Genomic DNA, 25,876 nt, shown 5'->3' with positions numbered 1-25,876 from the left:
GATCACTCCTCCAAAAACTAGTACATCATTTGTGATTCTAAGGAAATAACCAATTGTCAAACAGAGAACAATCAGAACTGAAGGTTAACGATAGGTCTGTCTTTATTTGTCAATAATTAGAATTCAATTCAACTCAAGCAACCTCTCATGTAACTGGTATTCAGGGCTAAAATGCAGCTCAACAAAAAAGCATTAAAGAAAAGAAAAGGAGAAGAAAAAATATGGACAAATTCTGAAATCACAGAGCAGCAGCATATGTATCCAAACCTGAAACAGGACACGAGCTGGAGTGACGCAGGCTGTGAGGATATAGATTTGAAGAAGCTGTGGAAACTAAACTGCAATTTCTGTATTTCTATGATGTTAGTAAATGTGTTCAGGCCAATGAGGACTCCGCTAAACTGGAAACATCCAGGGAAAAAAATGTGCTGCTAATGAAAGGAACTGATTCAGACAAAGAGGAAAAGAGTAGTGATTTTGTGAGACAAATCAAAAGCATCAGGTACAGAAGCACCCTTGTGATGGAAGCAAACTGGATTAAGTCCATCTCCTTAAAGGAAGATAAAAAAGACCACTGTTTCAAATGCATTCAGCATTCCACAATCATTGCATTTCAGCAGACTGTTGCCAACTGCAGAAAAATAGGCTGATGGAAGAAAGTTACGCATGCCCTGATATCGAGGTCAGTATTCCCCTCACCTCTACGTGACCTCTGAGGCCATCTCTTTCTCTCCATCTCCAGCACTGTGACACTGAGTCAGTCAAGTGTTCGCAACAGGTCAGGACTGCACCATCTTTTTGTGGGGATCAAAGATATAACGTTTAAAATGTAAGTGGATGCCAACAGGCTGAGAATCTGCTTTGGACTCCTCTTCATTTCCTGGACCACCTTTGCTTCCACCTTTTCCTTTCTTCTTAGAGGTGGCGGATAACATCTGCTTGGTTTCTGGGTGAAGACCCTCTGAGGAAAAGATAAACAGCCTGTTTAAAAACAAGGGTTAAACATCGAAAATTAAAATAAAAACATTATATAAATAGATCCCTTTATGTAATAAACCCAGATTATAGTGCACTCTGTCCTACACCATGTGCAGCATTTAATCATGTCAGTGTGGGGTCATCTGACGTATGATAGAGATCTTTTCTTCCCCGTTATGTGTACAGTATTAGTGCTGGAGCCTCTTTGGTGCTCTGACCTCAAGATCAACTGATGTCTTCTTCCTCCTGATGTAACTGATCAAAATGTCTCAGTTGCTCGTCTGGTTAGTAGCCTCTTCTGGTTCATCCTGACACGTACACACCAACAACGTGTCTCCTCTATCTGCTTAAACTTCGTCCTCAGTCGCACTGAGCCGCTGAGTTTCTGTTCAGGGCTCTCCATGCACGCACTGTGAATTCTTCTGTGCCGTCATATCTGTCCCTCTTCTGTATGCGCATGTTTGAAATACTGACTGGCTTTCGCACGTGGAAAGTAAGAAATGTTCTGCGTTCACTGCTTTACATGCTGACCTAATGCTGGCGCCTCACGTACGACGGCGCCAGCATTATTCTCGTTATCTTTATGCCAATGTGCGGGTTGTTATGGTTGCAGCGCAGCCAGAAATCTCCTTGTGTTATCTGCGATCAGCTGAAAACATTCATTTGCCACCACAAAGCACATTCATACACACAAACTTAAATGTTTTGTGTTCACATGGAAGCGGCACTTTTCTCATGTTTTTCTTCAAAAACATTTGAAGGTATTTGACTGTGAAACATGAAAACATCTACTATACAATAAAGACCCTGCACAGACCTAATGGGACGCGACTATTACTGAGGTCTAAACATCAAGATAAGTGCAAATGAAGCATTAGGGATTTGACTGGTGGCCTCCCTATCAGACGAGGTGGAAAATTTACACCAAACTAAAACCAAACATTTGAGGGGCAAAAGAAACTGGGTCAGCAGTTGAAGGTTTTTGTTGTGGGGGGGGATTACACCAGGTTTCAAACACTTTAGAGTTTTCAGTGCTTAGACCAAATAAGAGTAGTAATGATAATATTGTTGCCTCCTGTGCCCACCAAAAGACTGAAATACACAGTCAATGTGATTGACACAGTGACTGGCTGATGAGTTTTTCAGTTATTGTCACAATAGCTGTGAATAATTACTATGTGGTGGCACAGTGAGGCATACAGCATATGATGGGCGTTGGTAAAATTGCATTACAAAAGTTTCACATTGGATTAATTAATTAGTCAGTTTCAAATATTTGTTAATCAGTTAATTGTGTAAACTACTTTCTCATCGACCAAACAAAACGATTTAAATGCAAACACAAAATCTCAAATTTTGAATGAAAAGGAGCAGAAAGAACACTAATCTTATAAGATCTGCTCCTCTTTCACAAGACATTAACTAACAAAGAAAATAATTAAAAATGTCACTATTTGTTGCTTTTCAGTGTTTAAAATGCATTGATGTATTTTTGGTGGTCCCCCACAATATCAAAATTGACCACAACATACTTATTTTCTATTTATTTACAATTTACAAATGGTAAAATATTACTTCACTAAAGAGCTTTGTGCAGTGCAATGATTCACTTAGCCCCCATTTGCCCCATTCTCTCTTTCAGTCTCACAAACACCAATGACAACGGATCCAGCATCATACAACGCTGCAGTTGGATAAGCCATCACGAGCACTGGGAGAAATCCTGTCATGTGACACAGGGCCCTCAAAAAGTTTTTATCATTCCTGGCTCTTTACCAGTCCTCTGCAGCGTTTCCCACAGAATTAATTCAATCCATGGTGGTAACGGGGGTGCACATGCACGCACACAAAAGTTACTCACAACAGATTTCGAGGGGCAGGTAAACAGACAAAAAAGTGACAGAGAAGTTTAAGTGTGAGATGAAGAACTATACTGCATGCAGCTGAAACTACAAGGTCTGACTCTCTGCATGGACAGTAAAAACCTTATGGACCATAGCGAGAATGCGGTAGCTTGCAGTAGCGCAGACAAGTGGTAGTGCAAGTGAGTGCTGCAGCAAAAAGCACTGCAAATAGTGTTGCACACACCAAATTAGAAATATCTTGCATTGTTATAGGAAATGTAAAAAAAATTGGATCATTACGAAATATGGCAGGATAATTTAGAATATGACAACTGGCAACACAGTCAAAATAATTAATGGGGAGCACTGCACAGCGTGTCATTTGTAGAGTGTATGAGAGCGTACGGCATGTGTGTGAGGACTGTTTCATCAGTCATAACATGTAATCAAGGTTGGTGAGGGTTATTAACCTTTTGACACAACAGCAAGTGATGGAGCTGTATATGTTGTTCAGTTACTCATTCGTCACAAAGCACTCTACATCCCATCATCAGTTATGATGTAAAACATCAGTTCAAATGTCCACAGTAAAGGAAAGTTAGACCCAAAACTTGCTGTGAGAAATGCTGGGACAATGTATCGTGGGAGACTTCAATGATAATGTTGCCATATCAATTATTATATGACCTAGACCTATCAGCAGAGTAGTAGCAGAGTCTTTGCCTTAATGCCTGCAGAGCATTTCAGACGAACACGTTCATGAAAGAAAATGTGTGTGTCAGTACGTCTGCAACTTTTGAGTGTGCAAGTGTGAGGCAGTGAAGAGGATGTAGGTGAGGTTCTCTTTCTAAATGTTTTTGTTTTCTCATTCCCTCCCGGTGTGGAGCCGTGGGTTTGGAGCAACAGAAGGTAAAATAAACAGAGAACAGACTTCCCCCGGAACACGGGCAATCCCCAGAGGAATCCTGGGAATGTGGCTCAGGATTACCACATCCTGAAAACTGTCTGTAGTTACTCGAAAGACAAGGAGACATTGAGTGCTCAGGATGTGTGTGCTGATGAAGAGGGACACTTCTCTACACCTTCCAGTGTCGAGCTACTGTCAGTGTCTACTGTTATGATGCACGTGGGACTCCTTACCTTGTATCCGAATCTTGAACTTCCCGCTCTGTCCAAACCCACCCTCGATAACGCCGCTCTCACCCGTCGACAGTGTGACCTTCAGCCCCACAAAGAGCTGGAGGTTGGTCTCCTTCTTGAACAGGTTGCGGCCAATCACAGAGTAGTCATCACTCACCTGAGCACAGGAGAGGGGGAAAGAGGCTTATGAGTGGGGGCCTAAATAACAGAAACAATGAAAACTCCAGGTGTGACAGATGTAAGGAGGTTATATTTCACCCCTGGTCATTTGTTTGTTGGTTGGTTTGTTTGGCTCAGCAGGGTTTTACAAAAACTACATTAGGAGTACCATAAAACGCTGTAAACAGCTCATACTATAATGCAATGATTATTCTGGACAAGTATTTTGATTATTTCACACAATCATTCATGGATCTTAATGAAAATCATGTAAATTTAGGGGGCTGGCAAATCTATGAGTGTGTGCAATTTTGGTGGTTATCCAAACAAAAGAGGACTTGCTGGACTTGGGTGGCGGAATACACACAACTGAGTGTCATTCTAGTTGAGTGTGACCACATCAGGATGTCTGCATATATTGTTCAGTTACACTCCATGGATGTAAACATTTTGTCTTTTAATTTGATAGGCTGGCTCCTTCCTGAGATGTCTATATGTTGTGGGTTGCCATGATTTCACTCTGTTATCTTGGCTGAATGAGGGAGAAGAGTTGATCATCTGTCCTGTGCCAAACGGTTCGTCATCGGTCACATTATTTAGGAATCTCCGTCTAGCTGTCTCGCACGCTCTCCTTCATGCTCCTGCACATTTTATGCCATGTTTGTTTGTATTTCTTGCTTATCATCCATCACTAAGTCGATCTAACCTGCCACTAATATGATAAGAGGAGGGCACCGCTCTGTCTCCTGCTCACCCCCCCACCGCCAGCCCTTCCACTGTCTTCATCCTTTCCCTCATTCATTCCTGAACGTTTGACCCTGATGTCCCTCAAGCGTGACTGATGCTCTGATACAGACAAAAATTACAGTTGCTATACACATCCGATAGACCGTATGAATTGTGACTGGATGAGGCTGTCATAACTCAGCAATGCCAGTAATGTGTTCTTTTACCAAAGGGAATTTTTAAGTCTTGAAACATAACTGCCCTTTTCTGTGAGATGACAAATGCTACGTCACATGACCATGGTCTGACCTCTCGCACGCACTCCTCTACTCCTGAGGCAGCGACTGAAGCTGTCAACAGCCTGAGGTGCTAACAGCAGGAAACTAGTTCACACTCTTGACCCCTAACCTGAATCTAACCCTGCACGAGGGTGCACACAGAAAAAACGCCAAAGGACATGTTTTCGGGCACACACAACCTAAAATCCAAACTGCAAGCGGTTGGGGAGGGTGGTAACTTTTTGAAAAATTCTCAAATCTGATGTTGAAGTCAAAAAGAGAACAAGAAATTGGACAACATGAGATATAGATCGCTTTGAACTGGACTTCGGGATTTAGGGCAGAACTCGAAAGCAATAACAGAAAAACTAAAATCAAGATGGCATGTAAGTGAGAGAGGAGAGTGGAGCTAGAGAGGGAAAGATGCTGAGCCAGAGAGAGAGACAGAGTCAGGTTAACTCACACTGTCATGTGGGTATTCCTGTGCCACTCAGGTGTGTCCAAACAGCGCCAGCCACTGACATGTAGACAGGGCTACTGGCGTCAGGCGGCCACCCACACACACCTCAATGTCTCAGCACATGCTAAGGCATGCGTACGCAGCCGTGCCTCAAACGCTGCTCATCAGGGCATATAAATGCTTGTTTGTGTGTACGTGTCTGTTTATGATTATACAATAGGGGCTCTGTCTGACAGGCACGCTCCAGTGCCACCAGCAATGAGAAACATCCAAATAACCAGAGACAGAAGAAGTACAAGGTGATAGAGAGGGCAGAGGAGCTGGAACAACAATCAAGGGTGAGAGAAGAGGTTGATAATCATGAAACAGAACATTTTCAATATCAAACCATCGAGTATCCACTTACCCTCTCCACCTGTCCCTCCTTGTGTTTGGTCTTGTAGATGTGCAGATGAGGCAGGGCAGTCTCTGCATAGCTTTTATCTTCAAACCCCTGTAACAGATGGCCTTGGAAGGCTAACCGACATGCATTGGCATGGATGTCTCTGTCCAGTTTTGAGCCAATCACAAGGCAGAGGGGGGGACATGTGACAGGCCGCTCAAACTCTAACAAGGCCCATTGCTCTGGGTCAGGTCCTGAACTTGACTCCCCCTGGCTTGTGACATACTCATCCTGGTAGAAGTACTGCCTGTCACATGTGAAGGGAGTTTCCAGGGAGTTGGGCAGTGATGGAGGTTGTTTAGTGTCGGTTGAGGAGTCGGAGGCCTCCACAGGTGGCAGGCCAAAGAAGGTAACCTTCGCCATGACTGTTTCGTGACCCATGGTGATGTGGAACTTGGCACGGGTGGCAAGAGAACCCTTGAAGTAGCCTATCTTCCTGACAGAGATGACAGCTGCATAGAGTGTGCGCAGGGACCCTGGGGTACACACCACACCCCGCTCCAACAGTTTAGGGTCAAACTGTGTCACACACACGCCCACACGATCCCCCTGCATTGCCCCCGACACCGGCTTCCGAAACATCTGTACCGATTTTATCTTCTTGGTCACCTGATATCAGAGAGTGCAGAAATACAGAAAATAACATTGTGTAAAAATTTTTGACACAAACAACAAACTCAGTTTTAACAGTCTACAAACAGATACAAAAGGAAACTTTATGAATACTAGGAATGGGCTACTTCAAGTTTATAGTTCACAATGTTATGTTTTCATAAAATACAAAATATAGGTTGTTTTTCATAATTTCATATTTCTTCAGTTGTCTTATTTTCACACAAAACAGTATGAGATTAAATAGAGAGAATAAATCAGTTATTATCTCCACAGACATAATATTTAAAAAATGTCTCTATAAAATATGCACAAAAGTAAGTAAACAGCTGATAACAGAAGCACTTTGTCAAAAATGTGCAATTGTCATTTATTGATATATACAATTCCTGATCAAATTTACTGAGGTCAATTAATTAAATGAATAAATTCATAAAGGTCTCAGGAAAATGAAAATGATTTTAAATTGATTTATTTCTTGTTGCTCTGCATCTTTATTTATTAAATAAAACAAGTTTTGACACAGTTTTGACTTTTTTCATCATAGTTGATGAACATTGTTTTGTTTCAGTAACTTAAAAATGTCCAAAATAAAGTATAAAAACTCTAAATAAAATAGTATCCATTCATCTTTCTTTCTTTTTAAGTCATCCTAGTGTCTGTGGTTTCCAACTACCACACACTGACCAAATCAACAGAATTAGACCAGGCTGAGTCTTTGTCTTGCGACATTAAGACATTTGCTGCCACCGAGAGGTGCACATGATAACTGCAGACTAAGCTGCTGCACGTAACTGAAAGTTTACATCTGTTCTATATTACCCTAAATTTCCCCTCATCCTTGTCTCACATTAAACTGACACATCCTCTGGACCCGCTCAGCCGTCGCTCCCTCCGTCTGCCCACTTCCACTCAACTGAACTTCCGAACCTCTGTGGTTTCTAAAAGAGCATTACCGGTTCTCAGGAATGTTACTTTCTTTATAAATATCAGAGGGTCTGAATTCCTGCTGTCTAGAGGATACCTTCAGTGCTGGGATTTCCACAGTGTCGTTGATGGCCAACGACCCTTGCAGGATGGTGCCGGTCATGACGGTTCCCTGACCACGGATGGAGAAGCAATGGTCCACAGCCATCAGTAGGTCACCTGCAGGATCTCTCTGAGGGAGGTATGTCTGTTTCTTCAGGAGCTGAGACCGACAAGCAAAAAAAGTGAAGCAGACATTTTCACAAACAGAAATATGACTGCTGTCACAATATTGTCAGGACACAATTACTCAAATATGAACCCAGATAAAAGAAAGGAAGGGGTGATGATTATATCCATATTTAACCAGTATCAAGTCTGGCTTTATGCTGGCTTCACAAACAATGCCCAGTACACATTTCCTCATGTAATAAGTGCATTTTATATAAACAGCCAAGGGATAATAATCACTCTACAGCAGTATACTGTGGGAAGTACGATAACATACATTTATCTATGTTCTCTCTGTTCTTAATTTGCAGATATTGAAAAGCTTGACAAGAAAACACTGACTTATTAATCAGCCAGGCTCAATGGGCAAATATATTGATATCAGCAATAAAAAAATATGAGTTATGCCAAAGATAACTAAGGCAATTTGTGTTTACTATCACATCTAACAGAAACTGACAAATTTGTATGTCTTGTTTTTATAGACAATAGAGGTGATCGGCAAATTGCATTATCATCAAGTGTGTTTCCAGACCTTACCTCTATTAACTGGGGCACTCCCTGTGGCTCCTCTGCGTCAGGGGCCTCTGGGCCCCCGGGCTTTGCTGCCACAGCAATCACTGGACATTCCTTAAATCTGGCCAACAAAAAAAAGTCAAATTAGCTCCAAAGCTCCAATTACTTCATTCTTTGATGTTGAAATAATGATTTAAGTTGCTTTGAGTGAAAAAGAAAAAGGTGGGCCTGACAGGCAGACAGACGATGAGATGAGTCAGAGAGTGAGTTGAATGAGGATTTTTGAAGAAGATGAGTAGCGTTGTACATTAATGGAAAGGTCAGTAGTTTTATCCCTTGATCCTTAAGTCCAAACGTCTGAATGTCCTAAGGCAAGAATGCCAAATTGCTACCAATGCACCACTGGTGTGTGAGTGTGTGTTAGGAAAGCACCATGTATAGAGCAGGCGTTGTATGCCATAAACCTCTTACCTGTTCAGATTTTACAGCCTCTACACTTATCCCATTGAATTATTTTACTTATTATATTTTATCAAATGCAGACCTGGTGCTCTCCAGTGTTTTGTGCAGTCTCTTGGTCATCTTCTCAATGGCGCTCTGTCTCTTGTTGGGTGGCAGGAGGTCAATCTTGTTCAGGACGACCACCATGCGAGGGCAGGTCAGCTCTCCTATCAGCAGACACTCTGCTGTCTGAGTCTGTATCCCCTTCACCACATCCACCACCAGCATCATCAGGTCAATGATTTGGGCACCTGGAAAAGACAGATAACAGAAGAGAGAATATACCTGATTTTACTTACTTAGCTGAAGCACAGTAACAGCCATTTGCTGTTACAGACATCCCTGCTTTTCTGTTGTGACTTTGGAAAAAGACATCAAAACTCTACATAGTTTTAGTGAAGAGGCCATGAAGACTGCAACAGCAACACAAACAGGAACGGATATAGACGCCCAAGAATAACAGTAGAACAAGAAGAGAAATCAGGGGAGGGGTGCATGGAGGCATAGAGAGAGTAAAGGGCTTGAGGGTTGAAACCAGAGCTGGAGCTCACTTGGTTGTCTTTCCTTTCCCTAACTTTGGCAGTCTCTCTTTCCTGTGCTCCCCACTTTTCTCTCCTTCTATTTGGCTCTCTCTCCTTCCTGTGCTCTCCCCACTTGAGACAGGAGGGGAAGTTTAACACATACCCCTATCCACACACCTTCCTTCCTCCCTAATCTACAGCATGTGCCACCCCCCTGGCTCATAACTTTCATTTAGTGTGTTGGTTACATGACACAGCAGCTTATAGACTTTAGTCTGCTTTAATATCGGGACCATTACTCCGCCCAACGTCTGCCCCTTACACATACATTTGGGCAGTCAGCTCCTTGTCAAGACCACAAGGTATCAATGTATAATATCATTTTTAATTATGAAGTGTTATCAACAAACTGCTATTAATCTTAAAGTACATTATCATGCATACTGGCAGCAAGCATCCATAATCTATACCTATTATCTATACTCATCTTTTGAGGGTCACATGAGGGGATGGAGCCAATGCCAGCTGCCATTGGGTGAGAGGCAGGGTTCACACTGGACAGGTCTTCAGAGTATGACAGATCTAACATCAAGACAAATAACTATTCACATTCACACCTACGTTCAATTTAGAGTCTCAAGTTTACCTAACTCTAATCTGCATGCCTTTGGAGTGTGGGAGGAAGCTGGAGTGCCTGGAGAAAACTCACGCACACACAAGGAGAACATGCAAACTCCACACGGAGAGACCCTGGCAGAACCAGGTATTTTTTGCAGGTAAAAAAACTGCCTGAAAATTAACATCCTCTCTGGACCTTCAAATAAAAGTTTGACACTGTTTTTGAACCTTTTTTGCAGGTTGTGGCTGGACAGAAAGGTGATGATTATGTGTGCCTGAATGCTAAGGTGTGCTGATTCACCATCACTGTGATGGTTGATTTACTGGGACACTTACATAAAACCAGGCCTTCCTTAATTTTACAAAGTAGTAGAACCACCTGCACTTTTCCTGCTGGGGGGGACTCATTCTGGATGCATGTATTTAACTTTGGTTGTATGTGCAGTGAGTTGGAGGTTTGGAGGGTACACCTGCCAACACAGTCTCAAATAACAGCCCTATAATAAATCTCATTAAGGATATAGTGATCTAATATTTAGATAACACTCATAAAAAGTTTAAAGGTTTAGCCATCATAACACTTAACGACTGTTGGGGTAAGGGGGTGTTGTGACTATATGAGAGCAGCTGATAAATGGGTGCATTTTGAGTGTAGCTTGTGAAGAATGGTTGCTGTCACCTCTACTACTTCTATTCTTTGCCTACAAAGCTCTTCATTGTATAACTTATCCCCTGATCCCATTCTCTGCTTCTTTTAACCCCCTCCTCTCATCTAAAGTCCAAAGGTGCCAGAATTTTCCCTGAACTATCCCATAAACTCTGAAATAGTCTCCTGTCCATTCGATCTTGCCCTATCGATAATTTTAAATCTTATTCAAACCCTTTTCATCTTTTAATTCACCCTGATTCAGTCTCATGATTCTGTTAATATCCCTCTTTTTATCTTTTGAATTTCTTGTTGTGTGTAGTTTATTGCACATTTCTCTTGCACTGTTTTTTTAGACGCAGCTCACTAGGGAGTTGTGTTATTTTGAGATCAGGCCCGCGGGCTACTCATGTGGTCCTTGGGGGCTACCTGGTGCCCGCGGGCCATCACCGTGTTGGTGACCCCTGCTTCAGAGTGTGGCATCGAACAAACTTGCAGACAAGTCACATTGCTCACCTCCAATGATGGTGCGGATGAGAGAGGCGTGTCCGGGACAGTCTACCAGGGTGAACTGCAGGCTGTCGTGCTGTCCGCCGCTGGCCCGCAGCTGATCGGGTAAATCCACCGTGAAGGAGGAGAAGCCGAGGTCCAGCGTGATGCCCCTCTCGCGGGACTGCGGGTTCTTGTCGAAGGCGGCCGTGGAGGCGGTGCTGCTCAGCGCCCGGGCCAACGACGTCTTCCCGCTGTCGACATGTCCGAGCACCCCGACGTTAAAATTCAAAGTGTTAACGCGGCTGTCACCACCGGACTCTGACATCTTAACACGCGTCTCACGCTGTTAGCCGAGCTAGCGTGTTATGGTTTTTCCTTAACTCTGGACCTTGAACTCAGCTCTGACGGAAGCAGGAGGCGGTGCTGGCTAGCTGTCAGCTAACTTCGTTAGCACCCGTCTGTTTAAACATAAAACACCCCTAACACCATGCTATGCTAACTAGCTTAACTAGTGTGTGGCTCACAAAATATAACTGTGTTTAAATCATAGACTGTATATAAAGGTTTAAATTCGACTTTACTTCGGTGTGAACTACTTCCTTGTTGTCAGTCACTACATCCTCTGGACAGCATGATGAGGCGCATCCTGTTTTTAGCAGTTAGCATGAGTTAAAAAAGTTAAAAAGAGAAACGCCGTGTCTGTCAAAATGTCTCTCTGATTAAAACTTCACAGCAAAGTGTTAAAGTAACACGTAAAAACATCTGTCCTAAAGTTCTTCATTCATTCACTGACATCTCCTCACTGCCAGTTTCTACTACGACAAAGCAACTGAAGCACAACCGGAAATGAAAACTCCAATATACATGATTGGCACAAATGTTAGCCAATGAACGTGTTGTACGACTTCGCATGGTCCAATCATATTGACGGATGGTCTAAATAGGCGGTAACTCGGGGTATTACTTCCGTTGGTTTTCCCTAGTAACCCCACATGGAAACCGATTTCCCTGTGTTTTGAGTTTCGGCGCCGAGTGAGGCGGTGAGAAGTGATCTGAGACACACGAGACGTTTCACCCACTTTGAACCTCGTGTTGCAGTTTTAACATCACAGCTTTGAACAAGTGACACCACCATGAAGATCGAGGAGGTGAAGAGCACCACGAAAACTCAGCGGATCGCCTCCCACAGTCACGTCAAAGGACTCGGGCTAGACGAGGCCGGGAATGCTAAACAGACCGCGTGTGGTCTGGTCGGCCAGGAGGCTGCAAGAGAGGTAATATTCATCTTTCCGTGCAACCACGCTTCTCTTGTATTGTATCAGAAATGTCTTAAAGAGATTCTGGGGTTATTGCGTGGAAGATCTAGCTCCGTTTAGGTGGTACGATGCTACAGCATGCTAGCTTAGTTAGCACAGTGGTGTCGCTGTTTCCTGCTGCGGTCAGAGGTGAGTTAAAGGCAAAGTTCACCCCAAACAGAAATAACTTTCTCTCAGTGTTTATCAATACACTTGGTTAAATGCTGGATTTTTGAATTTCAGTCAGATGCTAAAGTGTATCACTGAGACAAATGGATCTGTTTTATAGACAAATGCACCGGTTGTCATTTCATGGTTTCTTTTTCTCCTACGTCTAGTTAATATGTACTTTCTAAAGTAAAAAGGGCCATATTAAAATTAATAACAGATGCAGACATCTGATCTAGTCTTGATATTCTCACTTTCAAATCCAAAATCATATATTCAGCATACTGTCAGTGTAACCATATGATAATTATAATGACAGCTTTATTTCTATAGCACTTATCTAAGCAAGGTTACAAAGTGCTTCACACAAATCCATGCCAAAAAATGAATGAACCAAAATCAAAAAAAAATCTATTCAGTTCAATTTAAGTGCAAATCATAATATAACAGTGTTTAATAACAAAATCATGATAGTAACCTTCTTCTTCCTAACCTCTAACATAGTGTTCAGCTCAGTGATCCTACCACTTTCTCTAGACTTCCTCAGCTACTTGAATTGAAATTGGGTCCTGTTGACATTTTAACACTAAATTTTTTTGTGTCCCTCCCCAGGCCTGTGGCATCATTGTTGAGCTCATTCGCTCAAAAAAGATGGCAGGACGGGCAGTGTTACTGGCAGGGCCACCCGGTACAGGAAAGGTAAGTGTTGATTTACTAGCAGGACAGAGGTTTGTGCTGCTGATTGTGCTGTTTAAATACATTTCCAACCTCCCCTCCCTTCAGACTGCTCTGGCCCTGGCTATAGCGCAGGAGCTGGGAAACAAGGTGCCCTTCTGTCCTATGGTCGGCAGTGAGGTTTACTCATCGGAAATTAAGAAAACAGAAGTACTGATGGAAAACTTCAGGAGGGCCATTGGTGAGTGTCTCTTAATTAATACATTTTACAGCTGATTTGTTCCTAGTCCCCAAACAATTCACTGCAATTGAGGTCGATGTGTCTTTTGGTAGGTCCTGATTCAGTGGAGTTTTGGGTTTTATTTAGCTTGCTACGAGGTAGCATTTGTTATTAATGGTAGTTTACATGATACCATATTGCAACAAGAGAAGGCAAATACTAGAACAAAAGGAGGAAGAGATAAAGAAACTGAAAAAATTGTATAATTTCCTAATGAGACGCTTTCTTTTTATAGTATCAATGTAAAGTGTCATTGGTACCGTGTCTATGCAAAAAACAACTTAATTTTCTCCTTTCACTTTGTACTGGCAGAATTATTTTCTATCTTTTGGGGGTGAAATGACCTAATATGCCTTCAGCTCAGTCGCTCAGTGAGGAGAAGTCATTGAGCAGAAAGTTGTGTCCTGCTCGCACCATCCTCATGAGCAGAAAGACAACACTACAGTTTGAGAAGGAAGGAAGGGAGGGAGGGGGAGGGGTTTGCTGATGGTACCTGTCGCAGGGGAGGAAATGGAGCTTAGGCAGAGGGAGACGTGGTCCTCAGCACCTTCACTCCTCCCCTTGAACACGATCTGCAGGCAGAGTGGCTTTCATTTGAAGGTTGTCATCACCTTGTCGATAAGAGCACCGTGACAGACAGACCTTGTCTTAAGCAGCGTTGTCAGACCCCCACCACAACGACTGTCCACCTGTGTGCTGCCTGTACTCAGGCCGCACGAACGAGGATAGAATGTGATCGTGTTTCACAGAACGATGCCCAGGAATTTCATGGGCACGCGCACACGTGCTCTATCCCTGTAATAAAATAGACAGAGGGATGTGGCGGCTTAGTTGATACAGGAATATAAAGGCCTGATTGAGTTCTCACTCTGTACACTGCTTTTGTGTGTGACTGTAATGCCGCCTGCCCTCAGGACTGCGTATCAAAGAAACCAAGGAGGTATATGAGGGGGAGGTGACGGAGCTGACCCCCTGTGAGACTGAGAATCCCATGGGCGGCTACGGGAAAACCATCAGCCACGTCATCATCGGTCTGAAGACGGGCAAAGGCACAAAGCAGCTCAAGGTCAGATTGAGAAATATTTTTTTAATCTGCTTCATGAGAACATGTTTAACTGCTTTTTGTAAAGCAACTTGATCTGTGTTGTATATTTGAAGGTATAGTAAAAATATAATTATTTAAAAAAAAATGCTAACCATGTTAATTTACTAAGAATCAAATATTTTAGGTGCAAAAACACATTCTTCTTCCTCTCATGTGTCCTGACAAATTATTTCGTTCACCCCAGCTCCCGTTCTACTGCCACTTGTTTGATTAGCGGGTGCTTTATCACACAATGAGTGGAATATCAGGATCAGTAAGTGCCTTAAAATGTCTTGTCTTGTTTCTTCAGCTGGATCCTAGTATTTATGAGAGTCTGCAGAAAGAGCGTGTGGAAGTGGGAGACGTCATCTACATTGAAGCAAACAGTGGAGCTGTCAAGGTATCACTATTTCACTTCTACCTGTTCACCACACCGATGATCTTTCTTTTTTATCAGCGGGACATAGATTGTAAATCTATTGGTGTTTATTCACAAATTAAATAATTCACTAAAATCTTAAAGAAAGTCTTGGTTATGCCAAATTTGTGAGGTTTCTGTCCTGCCTGTCCTCTGCTGTCCTTCACAGTCACGCTCTTTCATCTCTCTCAGTTCTGCATGAAAGCTCTGTTGCATTTTCTACTGTACTCTGGAATGAGCATCTCTCATTCCTACAGCCCCTCTCGCTCTTTTCTATCTCAACATCTCCCACAATGCCCCTTTACCAGCGGCGGTGCTTGTGGGCTATGTTGACAGGCTGCGATGACGGTTCCTTTAATCGGTGCAGGTGGGCTGGGGGAGGGGGCGCAGGTCAGCTCTCGTCAGAGGCCGGAGGAGGCGGGCAGGGCGACACATTTGTTACTGTTGACAGCATCTCATGACCCTGCCGCCTCAAAACCCTTTCATCCCTCAGCCTGCTCTCTGTGCTGGCCTGGCACCAGGTTCAGTCATACACCCGCTCTCCGTCCTCTCCTGTGTTGTCTTTGTTTCACTGTTGTTAAACAGTGGGCAGTTTGTTTTATTTTAAATTATGAACATTCTTTGCTTTTGTACTCTGTCTTTGCAGAGACAAGGTCGCTGTGACACATTTGCGACAGAGTTTGATCTGGAGGCAGAGGAGTACGTGCCGCTGCCCAAAGGAGACGTCCACAAAAAGAAGGAGATAGTCCAAGACGTGACTTTGCACGACCTGGACATCGCAAATGCCAGACCTCAGGTACATAAACACCACGTCATGTGGCATCAAGTTCAGTTATTTATGTCTCACTGAGGTATCCCTCTAAAATTTAAAAATAATTGTTCATTATTCAATCCAAGGGAGGACAGGACATTCTCTCCATGATGGGACAACTGATGAAGCCAAAAAAGACAGAAATTACAGGTAGGAAAAAAACTATCCCAGTCCTATCAAAACCGTAGTCACCTTAACCAAAGAGGTGTCTGTTGGTTGGTTTAATAGTTAGACGGATCACACATAAACTAATTAACCAATTTCCACTGAGCGAGGTAGAGAGATAGGGCCGAGAATGAAACCATTACATTTTATTTTTTTTAAAACAAGTCTAAGTAGTTTCTGTGTAATTCTGCTAAGTGACTAACAAAAGCAGAGAAGAAAACCTAACCTCCTTGGCAGTAGTAAATAATTTATAATTTAAGTTATCAGACCATGATATATATATTTCTAGTGTTAGAACTTGACCACCAGGTTTATAATCTTTTGGCCATGGTGGAGCTATGTGTACTGTGTGCCACTTTTTTTTATTATTAATAAATGAATGCTTTTATCTATTTTCCTGTTTTTAGATAAGCTGCGTGCTGAGATCAACAAGGTGGTGAATCGCTACATTGACCAGGGCGTGGCTGAGCTTGTACCTGGTGTGCTATTCGTGGACGAGGTTCACATGCTGGACATCGAATGCTTCACCTACCTCCATCGAGCCCTCGAGAGCACCATCGCGCCCATAGTTGTGTTTGCCTCGAACAGGGGAAACTGTTTAATCAGGTAAGATGTGTAGAGATCAATCTTCAACAGGAAACAGAAAAGAGAAGTTTACTAAGATGTTAGATTTGTAGTATTAACAACCACGTGTTGTCCACCAGAGGGACCGAGGACATCAGCTCTCCACATGGGATCCCTCTGGACTTACTGGACAGAGTCATGATAATCCGCACCATGTTGTACACACCACAGGAGATGAAGCAGGTGAGTCTGAGAGTAAGAGTTTCTCCATGTGTGCTGTCATGTCTGTGCATGTCACTAATGTTGCTGTGGTTTGTAGATCATCAAGATCCGTGCGCAGACTGAGGGCATCACCATTAGTGAGGAAGCACTTTCACACCTGGCAGAGATTGGCACAAAAACCACGCTCAGGTACAGGCGGACATGTTGTGTGTGTGTCAGTGAATAAAGTTAGGAAACAAGCAGCCTTACATTAATTGTTCCAGTTTTTCCCAAGAAATATCAGTCCTCTAAACATGACGGATTCTTTTCTTCAAGATCCCTGAATCATTCTATTACAAAATTAGGGAAACTTGCTAAACTGTTCAGAAATGTTTGTATTCCATAATCGTATACTAATTTTAGGGCCCGATCATACTGAGTGTGTTTCCCTGCAGGTACGCTTTGCAGCTGCTGACACCAGCCAGTCTGCTGGGCCGTGTTCAGGGGAAAGAGACCGTGGAGAGGGAGCAGGTGGAGGAGATCAACGAGCTGTTCTACGACGCCAAGTCCTCCGCCAAAATCCTCCAAGACCAACATCACAAGTTTATGAAATAAAACTGGATTTCTACTTCTTTTTTTCCTCCTTCAACACAGAGCTGGTTTTATCAGCCAGTTGTTACATGGTTCACTTTATTTTTTGTTTTCCCATTGATCTCCATGTTTCATTTACTGTTGTAAAATTAGTTTCGTTCTAATACATTTTATCCATTCTGTTTGGTGATGGAAATAATTTTTTGAATAAAAAGAAAAAACTTTGATTGGTACCTTTTATTTTTTTAATCAATGAATGTTAAACCGTATCAATAACAATATAGAACATGGCAGGTGTTTGCTTATTTCCCTGTACTCTTATACACTGGGTAAAAACCAGTAAGAAGAAACCACAATAAAGACTAATTAAAAAAACTCATATTTATACAGAAATTAATTGAAGAACATTCTATAACTAAACTGTTTAAGTCAGGGTTTCTGCAGGGTCTTAAAAAGTAAATTATAATCATTGAATTTTAGGCCTGAAAAGAGACTTGAGTTTGTAAAAATTATATGTACAAGTCATTACATACATTTAGATAGGTCTTGATTATGTTAAGGTTCATTTAAAACTACTTCTGTCGTGCTTTGAAATGAGCTTTTTGCTGTAGCGACATGCATAGATTGACCTTTGTTATTTAACCTCAAGATTCAAGGGTTTATTGTCATATGCACAACAATTAATTAAGCAGTCGCTGGCAATGAAATGCTGAGTTTTGTTTAGCAGTTGTGGGTTTCAGATTTGTTTACACACAAAAGAAAACTTACAAACAGGATCAATGTGCACTTGGCTTGGCCGGGACAAAGAATATGGAGACCTACTGTGTCTGTAGTTTGGAGATTAGGCTACTTCACCTAATCTTCAATAACAGAGAAATATCAATTATTCTTGGTCTCTGATATTTTTTCATATCTAACGCAACATAACTCTTAAATTTCATTCATTACAGTTTTTAGAAAATGTTATAAAGTCTTAAAGGTCCAGTGTGTAAGATTTAGGTGAAACGGAAATTTAGTGTAGAATAATCCTCATGATGTTTTCACTAGTTCATTTCATCTAAATTGTATGAATTGTGGTTTTCTTTACCCCAGAAAAGGCCATTTATATTTAAATACTTTATATTTACATGGAGGGGACCCTCTCTACGGAGGAGCCATGTTTTTTACATTAGTCCAGACTGAACAAACTAAACACCTTTTGAGTTTTTATGACAACTGAAGCTACCACAGGTTCTTTTTCATGTTTAGAAGGGGAGGGAGAGGTGAGGGGTGATCAGCTGCTACATGCAATTCCAACACAGAAATCACAAAGTTCTACAACACTATACCTTTAAAGTAAACCTAGAGAAACCAGTCAAGTGCCAAAACACAAGCAGGACAGAGATAAACAAAACCAGGCCACTAAAACGATCTTTCAACAGTATTATTCACAGACTGAAGTACAGCTGTAAATCAACTCATGTCAAACCCCCCTAACATGGATCATGTGTTGATGTCACCCTGCTACTTTCTGACGGGTCCAGCTGAACGTGTGTTGAAAACCGTCTCTGCTCCGGACCTCACGCCACTGAACACAGAGGGAGCAGCTTTCCCCACTTTAGCTGTGAAAGAGAGAGAAATAAACAATCATCATACTTCACTGTTAATGAGGCAGAGAGAGAGAGAGGTTGAGTCAGAGTGAGGATATGTTCTTTATAAACACACACACACTTCATTTCTCACCCCCGAGTGTGAGACAGAGTGTGTTCTCTGTATATGGAGTGGAAACACCATGAGAAACGCCCCACACAAACACACTGACAAGATTTAAGCCTAAAGCTCAACCATGCATGATATAAGTTCTAGAGTTTAGTTTCACTTCCATTTGCAAGAGTAGTGTCAAGTTATTTGTGTGTGTGTGTGTGTGTGTGTGTGTGTGTGTGTGTGTGTGTGTGTGTGTGTGTGTGTGTGTGTGTGTGTGTGTGTCCTCACCGCACTCCTCCATTACTTCAAACGTCTTGCTCTTTGCTGGCCCACCACTGCCCAGTTTGTCCTTTGCCTCAGTGAGATCCTCTTCTGTCACTTCAGGACGCTGCATTTGTTCATCCTCTTCCTGACCTGGCTGGAGAAACAAGTAGAGAGCACATCAGAGATTTCTCAAAGTCCATGTCAGCATCAAATCCACAAGAGAACAGTAACTTACTTGAGACATGATGGTTGAGAAGGTTCAAATATCCTGATAAGAAATGTTCCTCTCCTCCTCCTGTGTCAGCCGTTGCTATTTTCCTCCTGTACGTTCAGCTCGCATATATACACAACCAGGCAGAGATTCTCCAGAGGACAATAAATCTGTTTCTAACACTAACAAATGATGTAACGACTGTTCAGACTCCTCCTTCCCTCTGCCTTTTCTCATGCTATGCTGTCTCCCCTGCTGCTACATTAGAAAATGATGAGCTCACTGCTAAAACTGTTGGCTACACATCCCTCCTGAGAACATCCCAGAGATGCAAGAAGGTGAAAAACGTGTCCGTCTGTGTATCCTCCCCCGCCCCCTGCTGTCAAACCACTTTTTAATTGTGCTGGTGACAAGAAAGCTACAAAACCTGGACAACATTTTTTAAAGATATCACTTTGTCTGAAAACTTCCTTAAAAGAGCAGAGAGGAAAAGCATTTCCTTCAAATAAAGTCGCTCCCATGCTTTCCTGCTTGTTTCCTATAATTATGTTATGATTCGCCCAGTAGGGGCCAAAAGAGGAAAGAACAACAAATAACCAAAGTGTTTCCCAGCAACATTTCAGTAAAGTGGTCACATTAAACCAGTCAGGCTCTAATAGAGTCAAAAGTAAAGAGACAAATGAAATAATAAAAGTCTTAGAATGCATAAAGTCTTTTGTTTTATAACGTTTTGCTCTATCAAATGTTTTCAAATATTTATCAAGCAAGTTTCCATAATTGACTTCTTTCATTTCCAGGGTTTCTGCAGGTTTCAACAAGTTGATTCAAGACTTTTTAAGTCTATGTCAAGTGCAACAGATAAGAAGGAATATCAGAGTCCTACAATTACTCACAGTTCCCCATAACTGAAGATATGGTGAAGTAGCTAAGTAGAGAAGTACCCTTGAAACTCCACGTCGTCTCAGTGACAGTAGGTATCCACAGTCATTCCCACAGCCAAGCCGAGTGAACTGAGATTAATTATGAGGCAGGTGTTCATAGACTCCATGTTGGTCTTGTTTGTAGATTTATATCAACATGTGTATTATTGAGAAAGAGTCATTACAAACTACGCAGGCCGCCAACATTCCTCTATAACTAAAAGTCACTTAAACACACAACGCAAGTAGCATCAAATGAATGTAAACATGATTAAAACCTGCCTACTAATGTTTATGAGCTTGTCATACTTTTTAAGGGCCTAAAGTTCTGATTATTATTTTTTAAATTTTAGACTTAGAGACCTGTTGGAAACCCTGATTTTAAAGAGTATTTGTTGTATTGTGCTGTTTCATGTTTATAATTTTATTGAAACCTGAAATTTACTGAAATAAATTTAAAGCTTCCAAATTACTGAAATCAAATATGACAAATAATCATCATTTGGCATCGCAAAATTTCATTTTTAATTGTTCCCCAGTTAAGTTTGGTTGGGACAACCCATCCTTCCCACGAACTCACATTTTCAGTTGTATTAAAATACATTCATCTCCTTTTTCAGCCAAAAATAGATCCTGAAACAGTCACGCCATGTTTCTTCATACTTACATACGACACAAGAATGTTGCAGTGAAATTATCTCATACACACACACACACACACACACACACACACACACACACACACAAAGAGGTACATTTCCTTGTTGTGTTCCCTTCACACAACCCGTAAACGTCAGTTAGTAGCTTTTAGTCTGCAGTTTGTATCGGTGCAGAAGTCTTCTTCCATTTTCAAATTTACGAGTGTTTTTTTCTGTACTGGGGCAACAGCTGAGTCCTCACAAACTGAATCAGCCGAGTCTCCGTGAGAAGAACAGTTACAAGCACACAGAGCAGACTCACTGCACCAACTCCAATGTGGACCAGCCTCAGTAACCAGCCGCTGTCACAGCAGAACACACTCTGGAACCAGAGAGGAAGCGAAGCTCACGTTAAGGCCACTGACATCGACATGATTAACCACACAGACAACAAAATATCAATCTGCCTCAGTTCATTTACATCTCTGGATAAGAACATTTTAAAAAGAAAGCAATTAAAAAGGCACGTTGCTGTGATACCTCAGAAACTGCTGTGACAACTCCACTGACAGCCAGCGCCAACAGCAGGAGCGGGGAGGGCAGGAGGCCTCGCAGTGGTTTCCACTGACTGGACTGGAAGTAGCGGCGTATATAAAGCAGGCTGTGTAAGATGCGCAGGCCCATGTTGAGGCAGTTTGCAAGTATGAATCCGACACCACCAGCCCACCAGGTCAGCCAGTAGGACAAGAGGAGGAAAGACACAGACAGAGCCAGCATCACCAGGTTGTACCTGAGGAATAACAGAAACTGTGTTAACTGACAGGTGATAAACTCTGTGATGACTGGATCTCTGTGGAGTTTTAACAGTCTTACTTGTCAACCTCTTCTTGGCTCATGGCAGCAAACACAAAACACTCTGTTACACCGTTCACAGCCAGCAGGAGGACATAGGAGCTGTAGCATCGCAGCAAAGTAGGCCCTTCAACACAATTACATATGACATAACTTAAGATACCAAACGATATAGACATATATTCAGGAAAATGAGAGAGCTCAAAATATAATGTCCTGTATAAAATAATGTATACATGTAGTTAGTGTGTGTGTGTGTGTGTGTGTGTGTGTGTGTGTGTGTGTGTGTGTGTGTGTGTGTGTTTGTGTGTGTGTGTGTGTGTGTGTGTGTGTGTTGGCAGATACTGAACTGATGTTTTCACTGGTGTGTTTCATCTAAATTGTACCAATTGCTGTTTATATTGGGCCCTTTATATTGAAATACTTTATATTTAATTATTATATTATTACTACCACAGGTTCTCTTTAGATGTATACAAAGTTTGTTAGTTAGTTAGTTAGTTAGTCAGTCAGTTTGTTAGTTGGCTTTGCTCAAGCACCTCAGGAAATGTTCAGACGGGAAGTAAAAGGAATTTGAACTATCTAGTTAATTCAGAACAGAGCAGAATGCATTCCCATAATATCTTGGATTCTCCTGGGATCACAGTGTTAGTTCACTGACCTGCTCCACTGCTCAGCAGAGAGCCGCCATAAATGTCCAGAGCCAAGTGAGAGAACGCGTAACCAAACACTGTGATAATGAGACCGATCACCAGCACCAGTTTCAGCAGACACTCCAGGACATCTGCTGCTATGGCAACGTCTTCCTGTGGAGGTAAGATGGAGTAAAATCAACAACCAGTTTTTCAGATGAAGATATCTTTTTTTATTTCCAAAATTCCAACCTGTTTCTGACTTCTGACATCACGACCTCTCTCCAGCACTTTGGCAAAGAAGATGTAGAAGCTTTCCTCAATGGGCAAGAAGATGAAGCGCGCCACCATGGAGCCCAGATTGTTGACGATATCATAAACACCCTGTTCTCCGAAGCTGAGGACGTTTAAGAAGGTCATGACGTAGCGCTCGCCCTCCGTCAGGATCTGTTTCAGGAAGGACTGTGTGAAGAAGCTCCATGTGAGCCGGGCTAGAGTCCAGTCAACCAGCGCCTGCAAAGAACATTAGATAAAGACCAAGAGCACTGCTGGAAACTTTGGAAAATCTGTTTCATTTTGAGGATTCTTTTGTGTTTGTGTGATAAACTACCTCTCCCTCTGCTCTACAGGGCAAGAGATCTGCAACACGGTTCAAAGGAAAACTCTTCTTCTCTGCTTCTTTAGAGCCCAGGAAACGAACAAAGTAAACGCCATAGCACAGCACAAGGAATCCTGTGTACACCAACTGACATAAGATTGAAATGATTACACGTGAAAGACATATTAACAGTATTAATGAAAGAAACTTCAGTTGATTTCTTACATGAGCAGCAGAGAAGATGTAAAGCCCCCATTCACGGGCCGACACCACTAGCACCACGGTTACGCTGCACTTAGCGATCATCGCTAAACTTTCAGCGACCACCTTCAGGCGGACAAACATGTGAGCTTGAGCCAGGACCCAGAGCGGCTCAGCCAGCAGCTCCTGTACTCCTGCCACGGCAAACAACACCACAGCAGGGCCGTAGTGCGGGATGGTCTGGGGATCTGGGACCTCGAGGAGCCAGAGCCACACGCAGACCAGCAGGGTAGCCCATAACACACCGAGAGGCAGCCTGAGAGGTGAGAGAGGTAAACCTGATGTCTGCAGGTTTCAATGACTTTTTTTGAATGAATTTAAGAACATTACTGGAATTTAAGAGCTTGAGTACAGCAGATATGAAGAGACAGTAAATATCATCTTTTTTCCTATAGTGTAATGAGATAAATTCAGGGGGTGGTATTTTTATTTTGAAAATCCAGTCTCTTTACATGTTTCCTGGTATCATCCTGTTACTATGGGGGGGTCCTCACTCAGTGTTGACGTTGCGTCACAGAGGAAGTGATGTCACATCTGGACTTAATCAGTAAATATGAAGAGGAGCCCTCTCCTCTGTGTGTGTATGTCGTTGCTATGGATACTCACTGACTTGATCCCTGTTATCTCCCAGCTCAGAGAGATGAAGAAGCTCTGGTGCCCCCCCACCCCAAACAAATGCTCCTAACTCAGAAACTATCAGTCTTATCTGTGAAATAAAAACACTGTGACAATCCCAAGACTTCCCCAAACGTACACATATTGAAAGCCGCTGCAATGCATCCCGAAATTAACACAAAAAACAAATTAGAAAAAAGTAACTTTAGGAACATTTAGGAAATAGCACAAAGAACCTGCTCTCACCTGAGTCCCACTCCTTCTGGAGCCAAAATCTTGATTAATAATCTTGTTGTTTCTTGAGAAAGTATGAAACCACGCCGAACATCACACGGCTCTAACAAACGACAGCCACACAACTGAACCACTACTCAATTAAACTTCCTCCAGTTTGTTCTTCTTTTCAAAGTCCTGATGCTTATGAGCAATATTACGACTTTGTTCTCATAATGTTCCAACCTTTTTCTTGCAATATTACTACTTTATTTTTCAAATATCGTGACCTCTGTTTTGTCATGTGACAACATTAATGTCATAATATCATGACTTTGTTCTCGTCATAAATCCAATACCCCCGGAAGAAAGTGTAAAGGTTCGTTTTTGTGAGACTTTAGTAAACTGAACTCACGTCAGCCACAGCAGGTTGATCACTTGTCTCCAGCTGTGGTTGGTCCCTGATCCTCCACTCAGACATGCTCTCCTGAAGGCCTCTCTGGACAGAAACACTAGTGTGGAGTACAGCAGAGTCAGCCTACACACACACACACACACACACACACACACACACACACACTTGTTATGACAGGTGAGGCAGTGAGAGGAGGCCGCTCTGTGCTTCTTGTCTGGTTTCTCTTTACCTGACATTAACGACCCCGATCAGCTCCTTGGACACGAAGCGCAGAGTGAACGCGTTCAGCAGGAAGGTGAGCACGCGGAACAGAACCTGGGATGAAGGACACACAGGAGGACAGCGTCAGTGACCGGACAGAGCTGGGTTAGCATGGCGCTGCACATCACTCTCCATGTACCTGTAACAACACATTATAAGACGCCAGCCTGGACGCGTTCTGCAGCACGTCCTCAGAGCTCATGGTGAACTTCCTGCTGCGTATATCAGACAAGATGGCCGCAGCTTTCTACGCAGTCAAAACATAATGGAGACATCCTGAGAGAACTGACTTATCCCACTTTTAAACTCTTCTTCTTCTTCTTCTTCCACACAACCGTGTGACAGCAGTGCTTCCACTTCCGTACACACTGAACGGAGCCACGTTACGCGCTGACGTCACAGAGAATGCTGCCTGTGCTGCGTGAAGCCGCTAGAGGTCGCAGTCATCCTTCTGATGAACTACACAGGATCAGACTGAGGAACACAAGATTAACTCATAATAACTAATAATAATAAATGTAATAATTATAACAACAATAATCATAATAAGAGCATAGTTATTAACACCGAATGTGCAAACTACCTCCCCTAGGTGTTCTCTATATAGTAGTGTTTTGGATTTGTTTGGTTTGGATCTATCTATCTAATTATCTATGTACCTATCTTTACATATATATCTATATATCCAGGAATATTTACATATATATCTACATATCTATATATATATCTATCCATCCATCTATCTATCCATCTATCTATCCATCTATCTATCTAACTGTGTGTAAAATAAAATCAATTCAGGGAAAAACATGAAATGAGAACATGTTCCACATGTCTAACATCAATATTAAAATCAAGTCAGACTTAGCATAAAATTAAAATAAATACAACAGCATATATTTTGTAGTTAGATCAGCACTAACCAATGATT

General features: G+C 42.3%; 4 protein-coding genes across 6 annotated transcripts in view; 1 reads left to right on the top strand and 3 right to left on the bottom strand.

The window, feature by feature from the left end:
- The window catches only part of eefsec (eukaryotic elongation factor, selenocysteine-tRNA-specific), a 69,744-nt gene extending 57,761 nt beyond the window's left edge, over positions 1-11,983 (bottom strand). For 2 of the 3 annotated variants that reach the window (XM_069516968.1, XM_069516959.1), the window contains exons 1-6: positions 11,155-11,972; positions 8,897-9,104; positions 8,377-8,473; positions 7,664-7,828; positions 5,992-6,636; positions 3,963-4,119 (exon numbers count right to left, since the gene is read on the bottom strand). In XM_069516968.1, the coding sequence (XP_069373069.1) occupies positions 3,963-4,119; positions 5,992-6,636; positions 7,664-7,828; positions 8,377-8,473; positions 8,897-9,104; positions 11,155-11,455 (1,573 nt within the window). In that variant the 5' untranslated portion in view covers positions 11,456-11,972. Of the gene's footprint in view, positions 1-78; positions 962-3,962; positions 4,120-5,991; positions 6,637-7,663; positions 7,829-8,376; positions 8,474-8,896; positions 9,105-11,154 lie in introns of those variants that run through there. The other variant, XM_020086806.2, reaches the window with a different exon arrangement.
- Positions 11,984-12,084: 101 nt separating this feature from the next.
- On the top strand, positions 12,085-17,609 carry ruvbl1 (RuvB-like AAA ATPase 1). Its single transcript, XM_020086807.2, has 11 exons — positions 12,085-12,404; positions 13,206-13,292; positions 13,377-13,509; positions 14,463-14,614; positions 14,943-15,032; positions 15,697-15,846; positions 15,948-16,011; positions 16,434-16,632; positions 16,731-16,833; positions 16,910-17,001; positions 17,247-17,609. The coding sequence occupies exons 1-11, from the start codon at positions 12,264-12,266 to the stop codon at positions 17,404-17,406; spliced, it is 1,371 nt and encodes a 456-aa protein (XP_019942366.1). The 5' UTR covers positions 12,085-12,263; the 3' UTR covers positions 17,407-17,609.
- mustn1a (musculoskeletal, embryonic nuclear protein 1a) lies at positions 17,605-20,054 on the bottom strand. The gene is made up of 3 exons (XM_020086808.2): positions 19,565-20,054; positions 19,354-19,483; positions 17,605-18,983 (listed from the first exon to the last, which is right to left on the bottom strand). Exons 1-3 carry the CDS (start codon positions 19,571-19,573, stop codon positions 18,886-18,888), a joined length of 237 nt encoding a protein of 78 aa, XP_019942367.1. The 5' UTR covers positions 19,574-20,054; the 3' UTR covers positions 17,605-18,885.
- A 907-nt stretch (positions 20,055-20,961) lies between these two features.
- rft1 (RFT1 homolog) lies at positions 20,962-25,325 on the bottom strand. Its single transcript, XM_020086512.2, has 10 exons — positions 25,085-25,325; positions 24,914-24,999; positions 24,685-24,807; positions 23,406-23,697; positions 23,193-23,327; positions 22,835-23,095; positions 22,612-22,756; positions 21,972-22,077; positions 21,639-21,888; positions 20,962-21,480 (listed from the first exon to the last, which is right to left on the bottom strand). The coding sequence occupies exons 1-10, from the start codon at positions 25,145-25,147 to the stop codon at positions 21,316-21,318; spliced, it is 1,626 nt and encodes a 541-aa protein (XP_019942071.2). The 5' UTR covers positions 25,148-25,325; the 3' UTR covers positions 20,962-21,315.
- Between the last annotated feature and the right edge of the window lie 551 nt (positions 25,326-25,876).

Source organism: Paralichthys olivaceus, chromosome 2, assembly GCF_024713975.1.
Source record: "Paralichthys olivaceus isolate ysfri-2021 chromosome 2, ASM2471397v2, whole genome shotgun sequence".
Taxonomy (NCBI): Eukaryota; Metazoa; Chordata; class Actinopteri; order Pleuronectiformes; family Paralichthyidae; genus Paralichthys; species Paralichthys olivaceus.
Note: the sequence above shows the minus strand (reverse complement) of the source record. Positions and strands in the feature narration are given on the sequence as shown.

Excerpts from the sequence above, each read along its gene's own strand:
- ruvbl1 (XM_020086807.2), top strand. The coding sequence starts at position 12,264 with ATGAAGATCGAGGAGGTGAAGAGCACCACGAAAACTCAGCGGATCGCC. Across the intron at positions 13,293-13,376 it reads GGCCACCCGGTACAGGAAAG|ACTGCTCTGGCCCTGGCTAT; the intron begins GTAAGTGTTGAT and ends CCCTCCCTTCAG. Across the intron at positions 16,012-16,433 it reads AAAAAAGACAGAAATTACAG|ATAAGCTGCGTGCTGAGATC; the intron begins GTAGGAAAAAAA and ends TCCTGTTTTTAG.
- mustn1a (XM_020086808.2), bottom strand. Across the intron at positions 18,984-19,353 it reads TGAAGTAATGGAGGAGTGCG|CTAAAGTGGGGAAAGCTGCT; the intron begins GTGAGGACACAC and ends TCTCTTTCACAG.
- rft1 (XM_020086512.2), bottom strand. The coding sequence starts at position 25,147 with ATGAGCTCTGAGGACGTGCTGCAGAACGCGTCCAGGCTGGCGTCTTAT. Across the intron at positions 23,096-23,192 it reads CCTGTAGAGCAGAGGGAGAG|GCGCTGGTTGACTGGACTCT; the intron begins GTAGTTTATCAC and ends TGTTCTTTGCAG. Across the intron at positions 21,889-21,971 it reads AGCCAAGAAGAGGTTGACAA|GTACAACCTGGTGATGCTGG; the intron begins GTAAGACTGTTA and ends GTTATTCCTCAG.